This window comes from Primulina eburnea, chromosome 5, assembly GCF_022965805.1.
Source record: "Primulina eburnea isolate SZY01 chromosome 5, ASM2296580v1, whole genome shotgun sequence".
Lineage (NCBI taxonomy): Eukaryota > Viridiplantae > Streptophyta > Magnoliopsida > Lamiales > Gesneriaceae > Primulina > Primulina eburnea.
In genome coordinates this window covers 6,240,000-6,262,148 of record NC_133105.1, presented here as the reverse complement: position 1 = coordinate 6,262,148, position 22,149 = coordinate 6,240,000, and the positions used below count along the sequence as shown (strand labels likewise).

Here is a 22,149-nt window from a genome sequence, read left to right as displayed (position 1 = left end):
GACATATTCTTCAAAAATGTGTTCATAAGCTATCAACAGAGGACATAACAAGACAAACAAACTATATACAACAGGGAGAGTGCGATGCTCTCAAACTGAAATTATATGCCTTTTACAAAAGTTTACGGAAGTTGTCTACCATTGTTATCTGAAGATACAGAGCAATAAGAGCAACGTGTGTTAGTTAAGTCGGGGCAGATTTCGAGCAGAAAGACTGTGTGTGAAGGAACATTCTGACGCTAAACAGAGTGTCCCTGGATATGGTTTCTTCTGATCTGTAGCAGAAACATGTCATTATAGGCTATTTACGTCGAGCTATATTCTTGATTTATATCTTGGTCATGAATATGATGCATTGTTTACCATGGACCTGTACACGTCCTTCGCAAGCATCGCCTCTTTGTGCCGTTCTTCTGATGTTTCGTCATCTCCAACACCTGTGACATAGAAATTGAATTGAAATAACAATAAATTTACATTGGATGTTAGGTACGACGAATATAGATGTTAAGTACCTGATTCTTCTGTATTTCAACCATGTCTGCCTGCAGGTTGCAAGACTAGAGTGTAAATATAGAAAAGGAAAACATACTATTAGCATATGCAAAAGGAAAGAAAGCACATAAACAAGTACCTGTTTCTTCTGCAATTCTTGGTTTTCCTCTTTAAGTTTAGCGACTTCTGCTTCCAACTCCGTCGTGTACGCCTTCAAAGATAAAAAAAATTAATTTACTCATGGAAATTCGATGTAATCCCGAACAAAATTTAGATTTACTTTCGATAAGATCGAACGAACTGTTTACCTGCTTTCGAGCTCGTGATCTAGCAGCCGACTCCCTGTTCTTAATCATTCTCCTATGCCTCCTTTCGACGATCTTCTCAACAGCAGCTACTTTTCTCCCTCGTAAACCACCATTGAACATGTAAGGGACCGGTGTAACCGAAGAGGTATCTCTGTTAACCTTCGTGAACCCCTCTGTTGGAACTGCTGGAGACCCGGTCTCGACGCTGACACTGTTTGGTCCTAAACCGAGTATCCCCATTCCTCCACCCTGTAATGTCGTATTTTGGACCATAGTATTATTCATCGATGGATCAGTTATCCCCATAAATCCTGTACCGATTCCCGGACTATTCATCTGACTATTACTCGGAACCGCCATTGGAGCAGTATATGCTAAGGCAGGTTGCTTCGGAAGTAACTGTTGCTGCTGATTCCCAAACTCATACGCAGGAGATCTTACACCGTTTACACGCAATGGTAAGTTACCGGATTGAGTAACAATCTGGATATTACTTTCACCAATCCCACCACCTCCCATCAATCCTCCACTCCCATCAGCAGCCTGCTGATACCCAAACCCGAATTCCAAATTACTCGAGAGGGGTGGTGTCAAATCATTAAGTGACACAATAATGTTTGAATTCCCATCCAATCGTGAGCCTGTCTCTTCCCTCACAGCTCCGGCCCTCGTCAAGAATTCCTCTAGCGTCATCTGCCCGAGAGTTGGCTGCCTCTGAGACATACTAAAACCACTGATGCCGCCGCTGAGGTCCGTGGCTCCAATATACTCTTTCGACATATCCTTCCAAACCTCATCAACTGTCTTTATGCTTAGCGTTCGAGGGAGAATCAATGATCCCTGCCTATGCAAAGAACTGCCCATTTCTTGGCCACCAGTATGAAGACCACTAGTGGGTCCAATGTTCTGATTTTCTTCGGCACTCCATATGTTTTTTAGCAACTCATCCATGTTCATTGACCCAAAATCTTTGCCATTTGCTCCTACTGCACTTTGGAACTCGTCAAAAGTTAGCGAATAGACCGAGGACTGTCGTGTTAATGGAAAACTAAACCCTCCACTTCCGTCTCCATCCATCGGCATATGTTCAAAATTCTTGAAATTTAAGTTACTACCCATTTCAAGGCAAATCCAAACTCCTTTGTTGTACACAATTAGCAAATTCAGACCCTTAACTCTCTCTCTCTCTCTCTCTCTGTCTGCATAAACACCGAGAAATGCATGTAAAAAAGTGAACATTTACTCAGACAATGACTCCTACAGTTACTATAATAAAAAAAATATGACCGCGGGAAAAACTATAATTACTGAGCTAAAACCATCACCGATCCTTCGACCACAAAACCAAAGTCCAGTCAATCATCCATTATATTTATCCAAGAACACTGAATCTATACCACAACTATTCACTTCACAGCAAAAAACATGAAGTAGTAAAGCACACGATCTCCGTACATAAATCGCATGCAAAACAAAGTCTTTACACATAAGCAACTGACTTCCAAGAATCCCACCAAAAATTCCCCCAAAAGAAAAGGAAAAGAGAAGGCTACAACCAAAATCACAAAGTAAAAACCACCAATCGCTCATGCATCGATCATCCTCCGAATTACAAACCAAGAGCATAATTCCTAAAAAAAGCTCAAATAAAGGCCCAAACATATACAGGAAACTACGCAAGAGCTTCAATCATTGGGCCATATTTACGTCCTAACTCCTAATTAAAAGAAAAATACAAATTTAACCATAATGCACAGTACATAGACAGAACAACGCAAGAAAGATACGTTATTCTTACCAGAAAAACCGAAACAATTTACCAGATCTTCTGTTTCGCTGTCCTGCTTCAACTTGCCTTGGGCCTTCTCTTTTTTTCCCCAAATAGGGATAAAGCAATACAGAGAATAATAAAATAATTGCCATGCGGGGCCCATTTGGCAGGAACCGTGGACCAATAATACTTAAGTTGGCGGGTTGAGTGACTTCTCAAATGAATGAGAATCGGCGAAGTGGGTTCATCCCAACCGTCCACGTATCATTCAATCAACTGTCGGATTTTTTGTTAGTTGTGTGTCTTACTTTTGTCCTTTTGTGCTTCGACTCTGGCCCCATGACACAATATGATTGGGAAATTTCTCAAAACTTTTGGTCATGATATTCACACCATCCATCTGATTTACATTAATTATGTGCGTCGTTTCGGATTCGAGATTCAATTATAAATATTTGAAATAAAATTGATTTTTCCGTAGATTTATAAGGAGTGATTTAATGCAGTTTAATTTGATTGACAGTTAAACGTGTTAGATTTTAAAACAAAAACAGTAACTCTTAATTGTCTCATATCGGTTAGATAAATAACCTGAGAGTTGTATATATGGGCTTGGATAATCCTCCCCTCTTGAGCTAGCTTTTTGGGATTGAGTTAGGTCTAAGTTCCAATCTTAACATGGTATCAGAACCCACGTTCCACCGTTATGTGTTGGACTGTCTATAATTAGGCAACCCGTTCTGTCCATAATTAGGTTATTTGTAAACTTCACGCTCTAGATGTTCATTTCTGGGCTCTAGATGTTCATTTTTAGGCGTGAGAGATATCGGTTGGATAAATAACCTGAGAGTTGGATATATGAACTTGAACAATCATCTCTTCTTGAGCTAACTTTTGGGATTGAGTTAGGTCCAAATTCCAATCTTAACAGTAACTAATTTACGGTGTTTGTTGTTAAATTAATATTCCAGAAAAGTGAATATATACCTGTATTATATATATAGACACACACACGTGTGTGGGTGTCTGGAGGTTGACGATAGCCGATGTTAGCCCCTAATTGCTCCACAGTGTAAAGGTTCATTAATTTGGCAAGGAGCGATCTACATAAATGTAGTTGTAATCGTGGCCAATGTTATGTTTTTCAACAAACTGTTTTTTAGTAACTTAAATAATTTCGTAAATTTCCAGTAATTTTCAGTTCGAGAATTCGATGTATTTTAATTTTTATATATAATAAGATTACGTTTGGAAACAAATATATTTGTGCATGTTTTTCCCTATAAAAAATGGAAAAATAATTAATTATAATTTTTTAATAATCGATTTTTGAACAGTCTTAGGAATGACAAAATTTTTGTTTTTTTTTATGGGGATTAAATCTCCATCTACATTTACATTTGCCATCGTCAATTCAAATATCTGTTGATTTGACCCAAAAAGTCTTCGAATTTACTTAACAATATTGAGACAATAATTTCATATATAAAAATTAATATTATTTAAACAATATGAACATTAATAATTCATGGTTATATACAAAAAAATGAAAATATATTTTTATTATGAGGGCGATGAGTTAATTTGTGAACGAGATTTGAGAGTTGAGTTCTTTTTCTATTTGTTAATTGTTACGGAAGTTATTATATTATTATTATCATCGAGACGAGTTTCGAAATAAAGATAATATACGCATATCCTCCTCTAATTTGCAGCAAGGATTTGAAATATCTCATAACGGAATCCATACATGAAAACCAATCTCTAAACCTGTCTCATTTTGGGTTTTCCTGAAGGAAGTGAGTCTCATGTGAGACCGTCTCGGATCATAATCTGTGAGACGGGTCAACCCTATCCATATTCACAATAAAAAGTAATACTCTTAGCATAAAAAGTGATACTTTCTCATGGGTGACCTAAATAAGAGATCTGTCTCACAAATAATACTCGTGAGACCGTCTCACACAGATTTTTGTTTTCCTGAAAACCTCCAACACACGGGAAAAATTATCATCCTTGTTTGTGACTAATATAGTTACTAAAATACGTTCGTAATTGAACAACAATTTTCGCCATTTTGATACGAATGATAATATATTAAATAATAATATCATTAATCACCCAACATTTGGATTTTTTTAACAGGTTAATAAAATCATACGTCATTCTATTAATCATTTATAGATAAACTTATGGTCACTTAAACCACTATTTTTTGTAAAAAAATAAAAATAAAAATAACCCTCTCCTATATATGTTTTATAACAACGATGAAACTCGCAATCGATATCATTAGATATACAATGAATAAATTATCGGGCTAACGTAATAGTATTATAAATCACACTCATTAGGTCAACTTTACTGAAAAAATCATGTGGTCATCACATGAGAAAGTGTTGGTAGGAAGAATTAAACTCTTGATAATTAATCAAAAATTCGCTTACTTCCCTAACCTTTAGTATCTCTCATATTTTGTATTTAAATATATATCCTCATGTTATATGTATATATCCTATGTATTAATTTATCGACAATATATAGATGACATTTATGAATTTTATTCAAATTTTGAGCAAAATAAAAAAATTTAATAATTAATATCTTATAATTCAAAACGTATATTAATTAAAAAATAATTTAAATTTTGTCCTTAGGTTTTACTTTGACAGAACCGTCGAACAGTTCCACTTCCCTCACATATAGAATAATAATTTCTTGTGGTGACTAATCATAAGTGTTGCGTCGTGAAGTTTCATGCATTAATTCAAGGCAACGCACGTGATTGAGTATTATTAAAAATTATTCTATTATTAAAATTTAAGTTAATATATTATCTTACGACTTGATTTATCAGAGTTTGTAAGGCCGGAAAATTATGTAAATTTTTACGACAATCATAGAAAAAACGATCCCAAATCTACATAGAAAATTACAAGAATCATTGAAAGTTGCGATTCTTATCTTTCTTCATGAAATAGGTCTCTTATGATACGTCTCACGAATCTTTATCTGTTTGACGGATAAACCCTAACGATATTCACAATAAAAAGTAATACTCTTAATATAAAAATTAATATTTTTTCATGGATGACCCAAATAAAAGATATGTTTCACAAAATACGACCTACGAGATTGTCTCACACAAGTTTTTACCTATTTATTCTTTGTTAGGATTCGATTCATGCAAGATTGGTCTATCAAACATCTCTTGTAATTCTTGATAAAAGTACATTATATATTGCAGGACTGAGTGTTTGTCGTTTTATCAAAATTTATTATTAGGAGCGGTGTAATTCAAATCTTTTAAACTATACAACAACACAAATATCATGTTTTGATTGTTTTCCTCTCATAGACAATTATTACACTCTAACATATATCAAATTATCTAGATATTTATATCAAATTTTCTTTCGGATGATGTGAGAACCAGCATCCATTACCTTCCGGTACGCATTGAGTAAACCTTAGGATTAACACAGTATATTACGAATCATGCCAGTCAGATAAACCGAACTGGACAAACCATGCATGCGTAACAGGCTCGTTCGAGAAGAGGTTGGTCAAGAGAATCGAATGCATGAACGTAAATTAATATAATTGTTGTTTCGCGCTCAAGATATGAAGCTAAAAAAGTAGTTTTTGAATTTTTAAGAACTAACTGGTTGAGAATTTGTCCCTCCCTTGACCGTATAAATCAAGTTTGTTAGATCAAGCCTTGGCTAATAAGTAAAAATTTATGGTCCTGCACCACATAACTGCTTTTTGGAAAAAGGAAAAAGTCAAAGAACGAATTAAATACGATATCCTTAATTTTAAAGTGATCGTATTCCGAACTTATCAAAAAAGGGAATCACAAAAAATACAACAAAAATAATCGTACTTTTTAATTAATTAATAAAATAGATTTCAAATATACTTCAAAGGACTCGTCATCCAAAAGTAATATAAAAATTTTATAAAGGCCATAAGTAATAATTTATATTGAAAAATTAATCTCAATACTATTTATAATGTTTTTCAAATATATAAATTTATATCCAAATTAATTAATTAACCATCTCATATGCTATTATTATTATTATTATTATTATTATTATTATTATTATTATTATTATTATTATTATTATTATTATTATTTAATTTTTAAAAATAATAAGGTGGTCTCGGCGACATCTGGATTCATCAACAATTTAATTATGCATGTATTCTATGTGAAAAGAATTCAACCAATTGTTTACTTCTAGACACATCAAACCACTAAAATAAAGGTTAGCTAGGTAAGAAATTATCAATCAAATTTATTTATTTTAGATGGTTGGACGGACGGACGGACAAACGGGTTTAAACAATTTTGTATCTAATTTGACGGGGTGAGATTGGTTGATCGACCCACGACTCACCGTTAGATGAGACGATACAAAGAGAACTTACATCTATTCTAAAAAATTGAGAAATTAGTCGATTACTAATCCAACATACCTATTTTATAAGACGTAATAACCAATAGACTAACTCATTTTAACATCTCTAATTATTTCTAAAAATTTGAACTAAATAATTTTCCTCTCTATGTAATATCTTAAATATATATTTTTAAATAAATAAATACATATTATTTAATTACGGATAAAAATATTATTACATTTTGTTTCGAAAGCGACGTTCAAGTTTGACAAAATCGCAGTTGGCGTCATTGGAAAGAACAACCAACGCACGACACTTGGGATACATTAATGATTGCTTATTCGGCCAACTAAACCAAATATTTATTAATGCTTATCGGATTTTATTTATTTAAGTTTTCATGTTCTTTTCATTAGTGTCAGTAATTAGTAGTTAATAATTATAATCCAAAAGAAAATTCAAAACTAAACAAAAAATAAAATAAAATAAATCAATGTGCCCCATAAACTGAAGTAAGGACCTTCTTTAATTCTAATTTTTTAATTTAATTTACTCTTAAAACATTCAACGAACAAGTGAAGCCATATTACGAAAAATTATTAGAAATCGAATGATAATTTTGAAACATTCCTTGTTCAAGTGTTGTATTATTGGATGAGTCTTTAATATTTGCATGTTCTTGATAGTATTTTATCGTTTAGATGACAATATCTATTCAATCAAATCAAATCAAGTAATAGTCGAGATTTGAATAGCATGAGTAGATCTCTTGTGAGACCGTATTATGAATCTTTATATGTGAGACGAGTCAATCATACCGATATTCACAATAAAAATAAATACTCTTAGCATAAAAAGTAATATTTTTTCATGGATGACCCAAATAAAATACCTATCTCACAAAATATGACCTGTGAGACCGTCTCACACAAAGTTTTTACAACATAGGAAGTTCTTTTATCTATATCAAAAATTAATTTCGATTTCTGAACCAATTAATTAAAAATTCCTTGTATTTATTATTTGTTTCCTTATTTTTTTTCTATAACTTAACTTGCGTCTTGTTTGGATCGATATCGACATAAACAATCCACTTGATTTGGATTCTAACATGATTTTCTTACCTTAATTACTAAGAATAAAGTCGAAATAACATACTTAACCCTTGAAGACACAATAGAAACAGAGAAGAAATAAATGGCATAAAGTTAGTTCTTTGTCTTAGCAAAAAAAAAAAAAAAAGGTGATTTCCGACAGTGTTAGCTTTTACCCGATCGACTAACTTCGTGGTAATGGTACCCAACCATATTACCAAAAATAGACACTTGGCTTCGATTTGGCTTTGGTGTTCCATTTTTTCGTCACTAATGATTTAATTGTAAATAATGTTATTATGCGCTTGAGTTCAAATTATTGGATTTGACCCAAACATTCGAAAGCCCTTGATTAATTATAAAATAGACACGTATGTACGTTCCATAGTTTTTTTATTCGAAGCCGTTATTGTCACAAAATAAAATAATATTTGATTAATTTCTACAAAAAAAATCACCAAATAATTTTTTTGCACCCTTTTGTTTTTATCTTTGTACGGTTGAATATGGAATATCTATCTTGTTAGACGGTTTTACATATCTCTATTCATGAGTTGGGTCAATTCTGGATATAAAAAGTAATTTTTTTTCACGAGTGACACAAATAATTCATGAGACCATCTCACGAGAGTTTTTTTTTAAATATGAATAATATTCGTCTCAAGAAAAATAAGTGAAATATATCTAATTTTCAAAATGGTTATTTTTTCTTCTAATATTTTAATTTCAATACCCCAAGATCATCATCAACAAAAGAACACAGAATCATGGTACTGCTCGCTATATATTTATCTGTTTCATATATTTAGATTTTTGTGTGTTTTCACAGTTATTGAAAAATAAATGTAAGAAATAAATTTTCAATTCTTACCTCATTTATTGAATATTTTAATAAGATAAAAAAATATGGTAAGTAGTTAATGTATTTATTTATACAGGTAGATTGTTAAAAGAATAGATAAAATAATATTAAATATATAAATTGGATTATATATTTGAAAAAAAAAACGAAAAAATTGCAATCTTTGTATTTGAGACGGAGAGAGCAGAAGAGTTCTGATTAAAGAAGCCCCGTTTTTCATATTGCTAGAAATATCAGTACAGAAGATGCACAAGAGGGAAAGCAAATCAATCTACTCTCTCTGAGTCTCGACCTATACATCAAACATTTGATCCAGCTCGTGCTTTTGCGCCATATTCAGAGGTCAAATTCAAGATTGTCTCTTACAACAAACAATACAAATAATGTATTTTGTCAAATAAGTGAATGCTAATGTTTATACAGGAAGCAGCTACTTTAAATCGATACAATCATCCATAGACTATGTTCTTCGAGTGTAACATGTAAATACAAGAGTTTTAGAAATATGAAAGTAATGACAAAAAATTTCTTGACACAGCGGACTAGGCAAGTACTGGTTTATGATTTTTCCTTTCAGTCATTACGTCTACGCCTCCGAAAATGCTTGAGAATAAAACTATCTGCATACAGGGCATACTTTTTTCTGATCAGACCCTTCAAGCATTTCCAATAGGAGAAGTCCTCCAATTCCCCATTCTTTCGAACTATGAATAAACATCTCGAGCTTCCAAAATCAGGATGGTACCCAATCTGTGAAGTAGATGGGAAAATATCTGCATTTCAATTACCTACGGACATTGAAGGACCAAAGAAATACATGCCTAAGTGTGTGAATGCGAATGAAGTAGCTTTTCATCGACATACTACAGTGGAACTCTCAGATAAGAAGTATGCAACTATTTGATTGAAATGATCTCAAAAGGAAGTCTTAGTTTCATGCATTCCCTGTGTTAACTCTACTTCTCATTGAAATTGAAGGCATTCAGTAAAGTCACAAGTTACCAGTTTTTCACATGTCGATTATATGGCTTAACAGATTTTTTTTATAACTAAGACAGTACCTTTAAAATCTTACAGTTATTTAATTCTGACCGTCAAAAGAACCACTTTTCACTCTCTTTAAGCCACACGTTTAATGACTGCAGAGAGAGACTAACGAAAATAAGAAGAAAAATACACTGTTGTCGATGTAGCTCTCCTTGTTTCCCCTTGTCCATACAATACATTTTTCAAAGTTCATTTGTATTAAAATGTAGTCGACATTCAGTGGCAATTATCAGTTGAACTTTTGCGAAAAACAAACCTAAATGTATCATCATATGCTTCAGAAGTCAGAAACATGGTACACAAGACAAGTATCTCATGCATAAGATCAAAATGATCAGTTGATAATGGTTGATGCACAAGTGATCTTTCTTTTAAAAAAAATGTTAAGCACGGCAGAATCCCTTCAGAATAGTTCTACTTATTATTTAAATAATTGCATCCCGGAAGCGCAAACGCTGGTTTCTCACAAGGAAAATGCTATGGAAATAGAAATTATAAATTTAAAACTAGATCATCTATCTTCAATACTCAGTATCTGTATCAAACTATTCAAATAAACAAACTTATAACTATGCTTTGTACGAAAAATGACATCAACTAAATTAGAGAATTCCTCCAAATGGATATTGAAAAGTATTATCATTATCTGTTATCGTAAGTTTGCCCCTATAACAGCAAACACAGAGATGGGAAGAGAAAGCAACCGTGATATAATCAACTCCACATCCAATCTTCTTCGCATATTCCGGATGATAAGCAAGCAACCTCTCAAGAATTGTTTTCTCGTGTTCTGGACTCAACCTATCACCACTTTCGTATCTTCAAAAAATTAAATTAATACACAAGTTTAGTTCATAAAAATGTGAATAACCAAACTGAATGTAAAGCAAAAGCTTTACAAAGTCGCGCACTCACGCCGGTTATCACAAGTGTGGTGAATCAATGGAAGCCACATATACATAGCACACACAGAAATCAAAATGAGATCCAACTTGAAATCAAATCCATAATCCAGACTTTATATTCTTATAAACTTGAAGCGTGGCACTAAGCCCAAGCATCAAGCAATTGAACAACTTCAATCTCAACCAATACGACTACCAAAATCCTCATCTTTGAAAGACAGGACGTGAGCATAAATCCCGAGACAATAATACAAATTATAGGCCCATAAGCATTTTTTAAATCGCTGGTTTGATGAAATCCGCAATACAAATTTAGAATCTTTGCGTTGGACAAATGCCGAATTCGAATATGCTCAACCTAACATCCTACTAGTACAAAGAATCGAGTTTGCCCTCCACAACTCTTATAAAATATGTTGCACTCTGTCCACCAACCGAGGTGGAAAATAGTATATTCGTATAAGTATTACACTCATTGCAATTATTCTACAATATCAAAAGGATGCACAAGAGCAGGACAACCTTAGAATCCCAATAGCAAGCTATTTTTTCGCCTTTTCCTAAAGAATACCGTGTGCTTGTCGTCTATAAGTGGCATACCCTGAATTTTTAGGGGTTGTTCCTTCGAGGAATACCCCAAAGAAAAAAACCTTAGAATCTCAATAGGTGGTAGAACTAATCAATCAAATTTCCTACCATTATAAATAGCCGTTCTAGCCGCCAAAAAAAACCTAGAAATAGCACCATAGCTCATTATCATACATATTTTGTTAAAATATATACACCTATGTATAATAAATGGAAGCTCCCATGAAACTGGAGAATGAAATATCATACCTTCCAGAGTGAAGGATCATTCTGACAAAGCCCACGAGTGGTACAGTATCCTCCAAAATCTTGTCTTCCCAATCCACCCACATGTCACCATCTCCATCGGCCTTCTTGTCATTCATATCATCGGAATATTCCTTCTCCGGTTCCTCATCGGCCGCGGGCGATGCCGCACGTTTCCTGGGAGACCCATAAGCAATCGCCTCCGTATTGTTTCGACCCGCTTCGCCTCCATTCAGTTCAGTCTTCGCTGCAAAGTTCACTGGCAATCTTGTGCTGTACAATGGAAAAGATAATGACAATGTTGGCAAAACGAAGTTACGCGATATGGGTTTCCCGTCAAAAGAACAAATTTGTGGTGACTTCGAAGAATGAATTAAAGCCATTCGATGAAATTATGAGGATGATTATAATTATTCTCCAACTATATTAATTCTTCGAATCAATCATTTTGTTCATACTCTTCAGAAATCAGAACGGTATTTAGCTGGAAGTGTAGAAGATAGAATAGGAGGCTTCGTTTGGCGGGCTGGATTTTGGAAGACGGGCACGCGTCTTTAAGATAATACGACCCGATATATATTCTCAAAGTTGTCTAGTATAAACATATAATAATGTAGATGTTATAAATAATATGAGTAATAGAGATACATGAACATAGAGAATTCATATGGAAAAAAAATTATGTCTAATTTTTATTGAATACAATCACTTTATTAATGGAGTAAATAAATCGTCCACTACTCTTTTTTTTAAAACGTGTGAAATTTTTTTTCTCCTTCATCTCCATAATTCGAAATATACATATATATACTTTAAAATACCTTGACACCGTTTTTAAAATAAAACAACTAACTAACATTTGAAAATCAAAGGAATAAGTATGAATCATATAATCGTTAAACATTTTATCAAATCTAAAATTATTATTTGAAAAGTATAGCTCATACTATAACCTCTCAAAAATAACTCATAATCATGATAAAAGTCATAAAATATCTTTAACATAATTTAAAATCATAAATCCTAAACTAGTACAGAAAACTAGCGTCGGTTCTCGGGTTATGTACACCTTCAATCCAGCAAAGTCAACATCAAGACCTCTATTAACATTATTAACATAATCACATGCATCAATCACACATAGTGAGTCTAAAGACTCAACACACCATAATCTTGATAACAAGTAATGCATATACAGGACACATGCAACTGTGAAAATACTTTTATTTAAAATATCGTTTTCATAAAGATGCATAAAATTTAAACATGTACATTTTCGTAAAATTTTTCATAAACATTTTATATCAACATAAACATATTCATATTCATCATAAACATATTCATATTCGTATCCATATTCATATCAATATATTCGTATTCATATTCATATTCATTTTCGTTGAATTCATATCGTTAATTGTGACTTTCGTACTAGTACCATGTATTCGTATTGGGTGATGGATCCAACTACATGTAACCACAGTATTAGGCGGCGGGGACATCAGCGACACTCTCACCCGTCAACTCAGCCTTGAACTTACGTATTTAACATATCATTGTATTCGTATCAATGAGACCTTTTCCCTCACGATATCTCCAATATATCATAGTATTAGTCACAATTACTTCACTTCCTTCAACGTTTCGTATTCTCATCACTTTATTAAATTAAACAAGCATATAACGTTTTTCTTTTAAACCAAACATGCAACATATCTTTTAACGTTATCATTTAATCATAAAAATCCATAAATATTTGAAAATAAACCTTTTAACTTAAAAAATCAATGAACATTTAAAACAAACATTTTAACATATTAAATCATAAACGCTTAAAATAATATTTTAACATATTAAAAATTATAAACATTTAAAATAAATGTTTTAACATATTAAAAATCCATAAAAATTTAAAATAATCATATTAGCATATAAAACAACATTCAGGACACTGCCACAAATTTTACTAATTTTTGGGTGTACAATTACCGTTTTGCCCCTAGACGTAAAAATCCTCGAAGTTATCTTTTTCTCACTTTAAATGACATGAGATTATTTCAAATAATTATTTAAGCTTAAACCTAATTTTTCATAATTTTATAAAGCTTAAAACTAGGCTTTTCATTTAATTATTTAATTAACGTTTCGTAATGCGTTTAAATCCCGGATAAGTCCAAAACTCATTATTTTCTTCCCAAATCTTAAACATAACATTTTTATTATTTATTCTACTCTTGTGAGTCATGAACCACATCCGTGGACCCATGGTTCCAATTTTAGTTCTTTAATTCAAAATATTGACCTATTATCGAACCACCCGAGCCATCTCCCAATTTACTCGAGCCACGCCCGAGCCACCTTGAGCCACACCCAAGCCAACCCATCTAGGAACCCTCCTGACAAATCCTAGCCCATAAAACCAGCCCTGGCTCGCACAGAACACTTCTGCCCCTTAGCCCGATTGTATGCATGTGTGTAGGTGAGTATCCTAGTTGTGCTAGGACTCCTAGTTAGCCTAGGACTCTAACAGCCGAGCCCCCACCAATCCAACCTGACCCTAACCTTCCCTGGACCATCCCTAGACCCAACAAAGTCCAGCCCAGCCCAGCCCTGAACCCGAGCAGCGAGCCGCCTGTTGGAGCAACTAGTAGCCACGCCCCTCCAAGGTTTCCTCACGTTTTCTCAAACCAACAGCCAACCAAGCCGCCACAGCCCCTGACCAGACCCTTGTGTGCCCTCTTAGGACCCTATGTACATAGCCTAGCCCAGCCCAAAGCCCCCTGGCCTAGCCACTCCTTCCTTGCGCTGCAGCTGTACCTGCGCGACACCCTTGATGCTCTCGGGTGGAGTCCTAGCTTGCTAGGACTCCTCCCCAGTCCCTGGTCTCGAGTCCTAGCGTGGCTAGTGTCCAATATAAAATTTTGATTTATATTAAACTCCTTCTACAAACTCATTTCGACTTAAGACTTATTCATTGTCTAATAGAAACTCCTGACACACTCTCGATTGTAGGTCGTAAACTCACAATCTATATAATGTTTAATGTATCTTATGTCAAAACTATAAATCCAATCTTTGATGTCTTTATGTGAAGATTCACTCATTCAAATTTGAAGCTCAACTCTCATGTATATGTGTGAGTGATTGTGTGTGAGAATGTAATCATTTACAGTGCATTCATATCTTAAATGTATCATCACACTTGTTCTTACTCTCATTCTAGTTTTTTTTCCATATAGGATGCTCATGCTTTGAATCCCCTCCAAAAGCTTATATTTGAAGATGTTGTATTTATAGCCTTCAACAATTATATGAACATTTGAAAAAAGAATATAACCGTTGGAAAATTTTTTGTACTGTTTCTGATATTGAAACAGTTTTTTCCACCTTGCTGGTCACTTTTCCCGAGCCTAACTAATTTCGAGGTCTGCTGTCAGTTGGGTTCGTCAGCTAAACCGATCATTCAGTTTGGCTCGTCAGCTAGACTGAACCAAACTGGTGAGGTATACCGAGGTATGCTTTGACTTTTGTATATAACTTGTAGATTATCATCTTAGCTTTGTAACACGATCAAATTGATCAAAATATCGCAACTGCTTATGCTCAACTGATTGTTGTTCTTGTTGCAATCAGTTTGGTATTGCAACCACCAATTTGCCTAGATAACATTCGATTTAGCCCAACAGACCTGAATACGATTTATCTCAAATTGAGTTTTCTGTTAACACTTTTTGTCAAACCCCGAAACTCGGGATTGATACCGTCGTTGTTTAACAATCACACAATCGAAACAACAAGCCTTTCGTAGCACAGTTTAAACCGAAACCAGTTTATAAATCATAACCTCAAATAAAATTGTCTTTACAATAACGAAATCCAAACGAAATAGTAATGAATGCGGAAGCGTCTTACAATTTATTTAATCATAAATTCAAAATATAATTCTATTCTTATTAGTCGTGCATATCACCAACCCCAAAAGTGCTCGGACTCCTCTTCTTCAACCTGTTCTTATGACTTTTCTGGAGAGGGGAGAGTAAGGGGGATGAGTATTTTGGGAATACTCAGTAAATGGGGGACTTTGAACACAACATCACCAATTTAATAACTTTTTCGAAACATATCATAAACGTACAACATGCTTTTCATAATCGTAACGTAAATTCCATAACATAATAACACTGCGATTTTTTTCACCTTTAACGGTTTACTGACGTCAGTCCCTAAGTTTTAATCCTCTAAGAGGGTGAGGCCATAAAACAGTTCTATCCCACTGTTAAGGGCCATATGTTGGAATTCCACCCATTTTCAAGGAATCCTCACAGTGTCAAACATAAACATAATAACTTTCGTAAAAACGTATAGACAAAACGACGGTACTCGACCGTATTTTTAAACCACAAAACCGAAATTTTCATGTGCATAAAACAAAATTTAAAACAGCCCACTTACAGTATATTTTCTTGCTAAAAACGTGGATGCTCGGCTCGGACAGTGCTTCGGCTCGACTTTTAGGCTAACCTTGGGACGATATTTGGGCAGAGTTTCGGCTAGGGAGAGTTGCTGAATTCTCGAAATTTGCAGCAAGGAATTTCGAGATATAGGTGTGCAAAGAATGATGGGGTGATGGAGTATTTATAGGTGAGGAGGGTTGAGCTAAATATGGTAGATCAATCATCCCTAAAATTGCTTCAAATCTCTCAATTTTGACTCTAATATTCTTGCCAAATCTCGAATATATGGTTGTCAAGTGAGGGGATTTACTTCCCAATTTTCTTGTAGCTTGTATCACACACCAAACTTGCAAATATTCTCCCCATATTTCGAAAATTGCATGCCCATACATAACATATCAATTTAATATTGTATCTCCAAGAGTATCCTCACATATCCCATATAAAATATTCTCCTACATGTAAATCTTATTTAATACAAAACAAGATCTTATGCTAAATTTTCCTTACAATTAATTAATTATGTGGTGGGGAAAATCCTGGTTCTTACACTTTTGGTGGATAGTCATTTGCATCGCCGAGCTGTGATCAAAACATTGAAGCTCGTCAAATTTTCAGTTTGACTAAAATTCAAAATTTTAGCTTTCATCTTGAGATAACAACTTCATATTTGAGTAAATATATTAAAAACACAATATATTTCTAAACCCAACAAGCATAAATCAACCTACATTAAACAAAATAGCTAAAAATATACCAAAATAAATTAGTTTAATAATTAAATAAATAAAATAACTCCAAATCGTCATAAATCAACCTTCAACCATCTTCATGCATAAGTTACCTTCATTCTCGTTTCCCATTATAAATTATGGTACCACTTCATTTTATTTAATATTTATTTTTTTTCAGTTGATGATGTTATGGTCTCACTGCTGCACATTCATAATTTTTATTCAATAGCATATGCAGTTCATCATTGAACATAAAATCACTATTCATAAGAAATAGTGACAAATCGTAGATCATGTTTCTTCAAGAAAATTGAAATTAAGTCAATAACCTTTGATAAATCTGATATCTTTAATAATCTTCCTCAAGAATATTAAAAATTTAGATCTTATATCAATATATTTTAAGAAATTGTAATGAATTTCTCTATTTTTAAGATCTAAAAAACTCATATAACAAAAAATACATTAAATACATTATTTTTCAAGAATAATATTAAATTTTGGATCTTATATTGATATTATTTATGAATATTAACAAATCTTATATCTTTTTATCCACTTTTTTTTTCTTTCAAATATTTATAAATACACAACTTGATCATAAAATTATGAGCTATTTATTAAATAATGGGAGTGGATTATAGAAATTAATTTGGTAGTATTTGTTAGGCCGGAGTAATTAAATATTCACTTGAATATGCTACTTGATAAAATAAAGGCAAAAACTTGTGTGAGACGGTCTCACTGGTCGTATTTGTGAGACAGATCTCTTATTTGGGTCATCCATGAAAAACTATTATTTTTTATGCTAAGAGTATTACTTTTTATTGTGAATATGAGTAGGGTTGACCCGTGTCTCACATAAGACTCACTCATAAATAGATAATTAACAACACTATATTTTTGTTTTTTGAACAACTATATATATTTCTTTTAAAATAAGTGTGTTCCCCAATATACCATTTATTCATTGCAGTGCACCTAACCACAGTGCTCGCTTGGCCTCAAAATTACTTAACTTTGGTTAACATCTAACCAAATACCAGTCAGGTCAACGGAAAAAATATAGCCAAATCGAAAGTCGATGGTATTTTTTTCTTCGTTCCCAGTTTTCTTGGAATCGACTGATATATTCAAAAGATTTCACTACATTTATGTCACGTTCGAGGAAAAATCCAACCATCTTTGCTAAGAAATGTAAAACAAAATTAAAATGTACGAACTCGGAAATATAATTTTATTATTATCCATGGTTTATAGACCATCTCACAAGAAAATCTAAACAAGCTTTTTGTTCTTGAACTAAAAGTTTAGACTGTGCCCCCCAACTGTAGCCTACTTCAGCTATGCTGCCTCCGAAAATGGTGGTTCTTGATTGTTTAAGATCAATGAATTTCCTGAATAAAACTTCGTACCGTTTTTAAAACAACTTGACGAAGTCGCGACATCATTCGAAAGTCAACCCTGGTGTTCATTTTCTCAGCCTCATCAAGAAATTCAAGTCATATTGATCAGAAGTATTGGCAAAGCAACAAACAAACAACATGGTTTCTGTGTTGGTTTTCTTCTCTAGTTTTGTCTGGTTTTTATCATCCTCTATCAGTAGTGATCATACATCATCATGTGTTCCATTGAAGGGGAGTCTCGGGGTTGTGATTGATCGGAACTCCAGAGTCGGGAGAGAGCAGAAGACGGCCATTGAAATGGCTGTAAATGACCTCCGCCATTGCTCAGATCACTTTGCTTTGCATTTCAGAGATTCGCATGGGAACTCTGCAGCTTCCGCGGGTACTGATAAACTTCGATCATTATATTCATTAATAATGTTGACATAAACCAACTTTAACGTACGTGATTATATGGATAATCGGTTGGATGCCATGTGTTGTATGTCTTACAAATTTTTTCAAAATCCTAATATAGAACTAGTTTAATATTTTGTGAAATTTGAGAATTCATATTTATTAATTTATTACTATCCCAAAAATAAATTTGCATTTTAGTTTTTATGAACTGAATGGTTCCATTTCCAAATGCTTATATATATTGTTCAAAATCCAGCCATTGAGATTATAAGCCACAAGCATGTTGATGCCATCCTTGGAACACTAACGCAGCAAGAAGCAACATTTGTTTCACAGTTCCATAAACATACTGGAAGCAGCATGCCCATCATTTCCATATCTCCTACATCTTCTGTTTCAGAACAAGCCCCATCAAATAGTACTTCATCCTTCATCCAGATTAGTGCCTACATCAACTATAAAATGCAAAGCATTGCCGCAATCGTCGGCTATTTCGGGTGGCGAAAGGTGATAACGATAAACGAAGAAGGAAACCGTTTCTCTGCAGATTACAGGCCCACAACTCTCCTCTCAGATGCATTGCAGGCCGTTGAATCATCCATCGATTACCATTTAGCTTTCCCTTCTGTTTCTTCTCTGTTAGACCCCGGACCATTGATGGAAAATGAGCTGCTGAAGATAAAAAACATGGATGTTAAGGTTTTTGTCGTCATGCAGGCTTCTGTCGAGTTCGCCAGGATTATGTTTGAGAAGGCGAATCTGTTGGGAATGATGGAAACACAATATGTGTGGATTGTATCAGATGAGATTGGAAACGTTCTTGATTCTCTTGATTTATATGCCTTAAAGAATATGCAAGGTGTGATTGGATTAAAGACATATTTTGTTGATACCAATGAACATTTTATAGAATTTCATAAGAGGTTTAGGATAAAATACAGTAAAGAATATCCAGAAGAAGAAAACTCGAACCCAAGTTTATATGCTCTTCGTGCTTATGATGCAGTTCGAGTCATCGCCAATGCTGTGCTAAAATCAGAAGGAAAGATTAATCATTCCGCAGAGTTGGAGAATCAGATTCTGTCAAGTGATTTTGAAGGGTTCAGTGGAAGGATAAGTTTCGAGAACGGCTTACTTAGGCGAAAGCCGATTTTTCAGATTATTAATGTGATTGGAAGGAGCTATAAAGATGCAGCATTTTGGTCGCCTGGATATGGTTTCGTGGCAGATGTAACCGAACTCGGTGGGAAAAAGATGAGATTAGGCGATGGAGTAGTGACAGGAGTGCGTTCAATTTACTGGCCAGGCGGTGAACTTGTTGTTCCAAAGGGATGGACTATGGGCAGCAAAGAGAGACCGTTGAGAATAGGAATTCCAGCTAAGGGTGCATTCCCCCAATTTGTTAAGATTTTGTATGATCCGCACCTAAACAGAACGGTGATCAGTGGATTTTCTATAGAAGTTTTTGAGGCCGCGGCACAGCACCTGCCTTATCATCTGTACTTCGAATATTTTCCCTTTTATGGAACTTACGACGAAATGTTGGCAGCAGTTCACAACAAGGTACCACCTCGATCTCTAAATGCGTTTGTTGCGATGTTGGTCCTTTAAAGAATCGCTAATGGTTCATGAACTGAATAACAGAACTTAGATGCAGCAGTTGGTGACACGGAAATAATGGCCGATCGATACATATATGCTGTATTTACACAGCCCTACATTGATTCTGGACTACAGATGGTGGTCACAGCAGAACCGAGCATAAAAGAGTCCGAATTCATCGCGTTTAAAGCCTTCACCAAGAAGATGTGGATCCAATACGGAGTCATGAGTCTCCTAACAGGAGCCATCGTCTGGCTGAGTGAATATGCTGCAGGCAACACCGAATTCCCTAGAAGACATTTTCTTCAACTGATCGGCTCCATCCTATGGTTTTCAGTCAGTATCATGTCCTTTTCGTATAGTAAGACAATTCGGCCTACTACATTACACAGATCCCAAACTAATTCTCCCCGCTGAAAAAAGAGCTTTGATTTTTCATTTTTTCAGGAGAAAGGATAGAAAACGGTGCTTCCAGGCTCGTCCTGGCAGCCTGGGCCGCTGTTGTAGTTGTCGTGGCAGCGAGTTTTACCGCTGTATTAAGTACATTGATGACAGTTCCAAGAATCCAGCCATCAATCCTGGATGTCGACTATCTTCTCAAGACAAATGCACCAGTCGGCTGTAATGATAACTCATTCATAGACCGATATCTGATTGATGCCCTCGACTTCAAACCTGAAAATATTCGTAAAATCGACTCCATTGATGAATATCCCAGAGCTTTCAATCAGGGTGACATTAAAGCAGCTTTCTTTGTCGCCCCACACGCCAAAGTATTCCTCGCTAAGTATTGCCAAGGCTACACCACTTCGGACCGCAGTTTCAAACTAGGTGGCTTCGGCTTTGTAAGATCAAGAGCCGAAAGCAAATTCAATTCATTTTCTTGGAATTCTAACCATCTTTAGTCCATTTCTAAAACACCATCACTTGTCGTGTTTTTTTTCTTCTCATCTCAGGTATTCCAGAAGGGTTCACCACTGGCAACTGATTTCTCAGAGGCAATTCTGAAAGTGACACAGAGTGGACATGTGAATAAAATCGAAGACAAATTACTTACTAATTTTCCGAAATGTGCCAAGAATGCAGACGTTATAACTTTAGGCGAGGGCCCATTCGCTATTCTGTTCCTGGTTTTAGAATGCTGCTTTGGGGTGGCACTCTTCACGGCCATTGCTAGTCTTGTGAAAATGCATTGGAATAACATTAGAGGAGCAATGGTTGCGAACAGAATTTACAGTTGGGCTGCAGCATCGATTCTCAGAGGGAAGATTGTTGGAGTGAGGGAGATCCAATTGACTGCCAACCATAACATTTGAGCCCGGGACGGTCCACTGAGATAAATTTTGTGCTTAAAATGTCAACAATCATCCATTTCTAGATGACACTAGTTTGTGTTTGACTTTAATTTTACTATAATTTTTTTTAAAAAAATTATGTTGTCATTTATCATTTTATCTCCCGAGTCATACAAAGGAAAAATAATATATCACGACAGAAATATATTTTAGAAAAAATATCATTTCTCAACTTTATTACAAAACGCAAAACTCATATATAATTTTTTTAAAAAAAATAGCGTGAGTTAGTTAATATTTTTTAAAAAATTAAAGTTTTGATTTAAAAAAAAGCTAAAGTTTAAGCCTTCCAAACATCTACATAATACAACCCACGCAGTGAAACGCTGCATCATGGACTAAAAATAAATTGAATTTCTAATCATTATTAAACTAAAAATATAACAAGCATAATAAATAAATAAGATTTCTATAATAAATGGGACATGAATAATATAATCATAATAAACTAAACTAATACATTTTAAATGTTT

The 22,149-nt window shown here is 34.2% G+C and overlaps 3 protein-coding genes and 1 non-coding gene across 7 annotated transcripts; 2 read left to right on the top strand and 2 right to left on the bottom strand.

The window, feature by feature from the left end:
• Positions 1-4: 4 nt before the first annotated feature.
• On the bottom strand, positions 5-2,731 carry LOC140832729 (ABSCISIC ACID-INSENSITIVE 5-like protein 5). 4 transcript variants are annotated; one of them, XM_073196892.1, is made up of 6 exons: positions 2,602-2,731; positions 804-1,994; positions 635-706; positions 516-545; positions 364-437; positions 5-275 (listed from the first exon to the last, which is right to left on the bottom strand). In XM_073196892.1, coding segments are annotated over exons 2-6 (1,296 nt in total). In that variant the 5' UTR covers positions 1,923-1,994; positions 2,602-2,731; the 3' UTR covers positions 5-274. The 4 variants fall into 4 exon arrangements, with proteins under 4 accessions (XP_073052993.1, XP_073052990.1, XP_073052992.1 ...); XM_073196889.1 differs by having other exon boundaries at positions 5-437; positions 804-2,002; XM_073196891.1 differs by having other exon boundaries at positions 5-437; positions 804-1,992; positions 2,602-2,695.
• A 6,544-nt stretch (positions 2,732-9,275) lies between these two features.
• LOC140832728 (protein DCL, chloroplastic-like) lies at positions 9,276-12,279 on the bottom strand. The gene is made up of 3 exons (XM_073196888.1): positions 11,730-12,279; positions 10,692-10,806; positions 9,276-9,690 (listed from the first exon to the last, which is right to left on the bottom strand). Exons 1-3 carry the CDS (start codon positions 12,107-12,109, stop codon positions 9,514-9,516), a joined length of 672 nt encoding a protein of 223 aa, XP_073052989.1. The 5' UTR covers positions 12,110-12,279; the 3' UTR covers positions 9,276-9,513.
• On the top strand, positions 11,395-11,528 carry LOC140833251 (U5 spliceosomal RNA). Its single transcript, XR_012118381.1, has one exon. It is a non-coding gene; the product is annotated as a U5 spliceosomal RNA (small nuclear RNA).
• A 5,835-nt stretch (positions 12,280-18,114) lies between the features above and the next one.
• On the top strand, positions 18,115-21,722 carry LOC140832727 (glutamate receptor 2.7-like). Its single transcript, XM_073196887.1, has 5 exons — positions 18,115-18,702; positions 18,976-20,282; positions 20,364-20,682; positions 20,769-21,166; positions 21,278-21,722. Exons 1-5 carry the CDS (start codon positions 18,459-18,461, stop codon positions 21,635-21,637), a joined length of 2,628 nt encoding a protein of 875 aa, XP_073052988.1. The 5' UTR covers positions 18,115-18,458; the 3' UTR covers positions 21,638-21,722.
• The last annotated feature ends 427 nt before the right edge of the window (positions 21,723-22,149 follow it).

What these genes read in the sequence shown, in the direction of transcription:
- LOC140832729 (XM_073196889.1), bottom strand. Translation starts at nt 1,922, where the DNA reads ATGGGTAGTAACTTAAATTTCAAGAATTTTGAACATATGCCGATGGAT. An exon ending in GATCACGAGCTCGAAAGCAG is followed by an intron (nt 707 to 803) that starts GTAAACAGTTCG and finishes TTATCTTTGAAG; the next exon opens with GCGTACACGACGGAGTTGGA. An exon ending in AAGAATTGCAGAAGAAACAG is followed by an intron (nt 546 to 634) that starts GTACTTGTTTAT and finishes TGCAACCTGCAG; the next exon opens with GCAGACATGGTTGAAATACA.
- LOC140832728 (XM_073196888.1), bottom strand. Translation starts at nt 12,109, where the DNA reads ATGGCTTTAATTCATTCTTCGAAGTCACCACAAATTTGTTCTTTTGAC. An exon ending in ATGATCCTTCACTCTGGAAG is followed by an intron (nt 10,807 to 11,729) that starts GTATGATATTTC and finishes AATTTTTTGAAG; the next exon opens with ATACGAAAGTGGTGATAGGT. An exon ending in GTGGAGTTGATTATATCACG is followed by an intron (nt 9,691 to 10,691) that starts GTTGCTTTCTCT and finishes TCTACTTCACAG; the next exon opens with ATTGGGTACCATCCTGATTT.
- LOC140832727 (XM_073196887.1), top strand. Translation starts at nt 18,459, where the DNA reads ATGGTTTCTGTGTTGGTTTTCTTCTCTAGTTTTGTCTGGTTTTTATCA. An exon ending in TGGCAGCAGTTCACAACAAG is followed by an intron (nt 20,283 to 20,363) that starts GTACCACCTCGA and finishes ACTGAATAACAG; the next exon opens with AACTTAGATGCAGCAGTTGG. An exon ending in TATCATGTCCTTTTCGTATA is followed by an intron (nt 20,683 to 20,768) that starts GTAAGACAATTC and finishes TCATTTTTTCAG; the next exon opens with GAGAAAGGATAGAAAACGGT.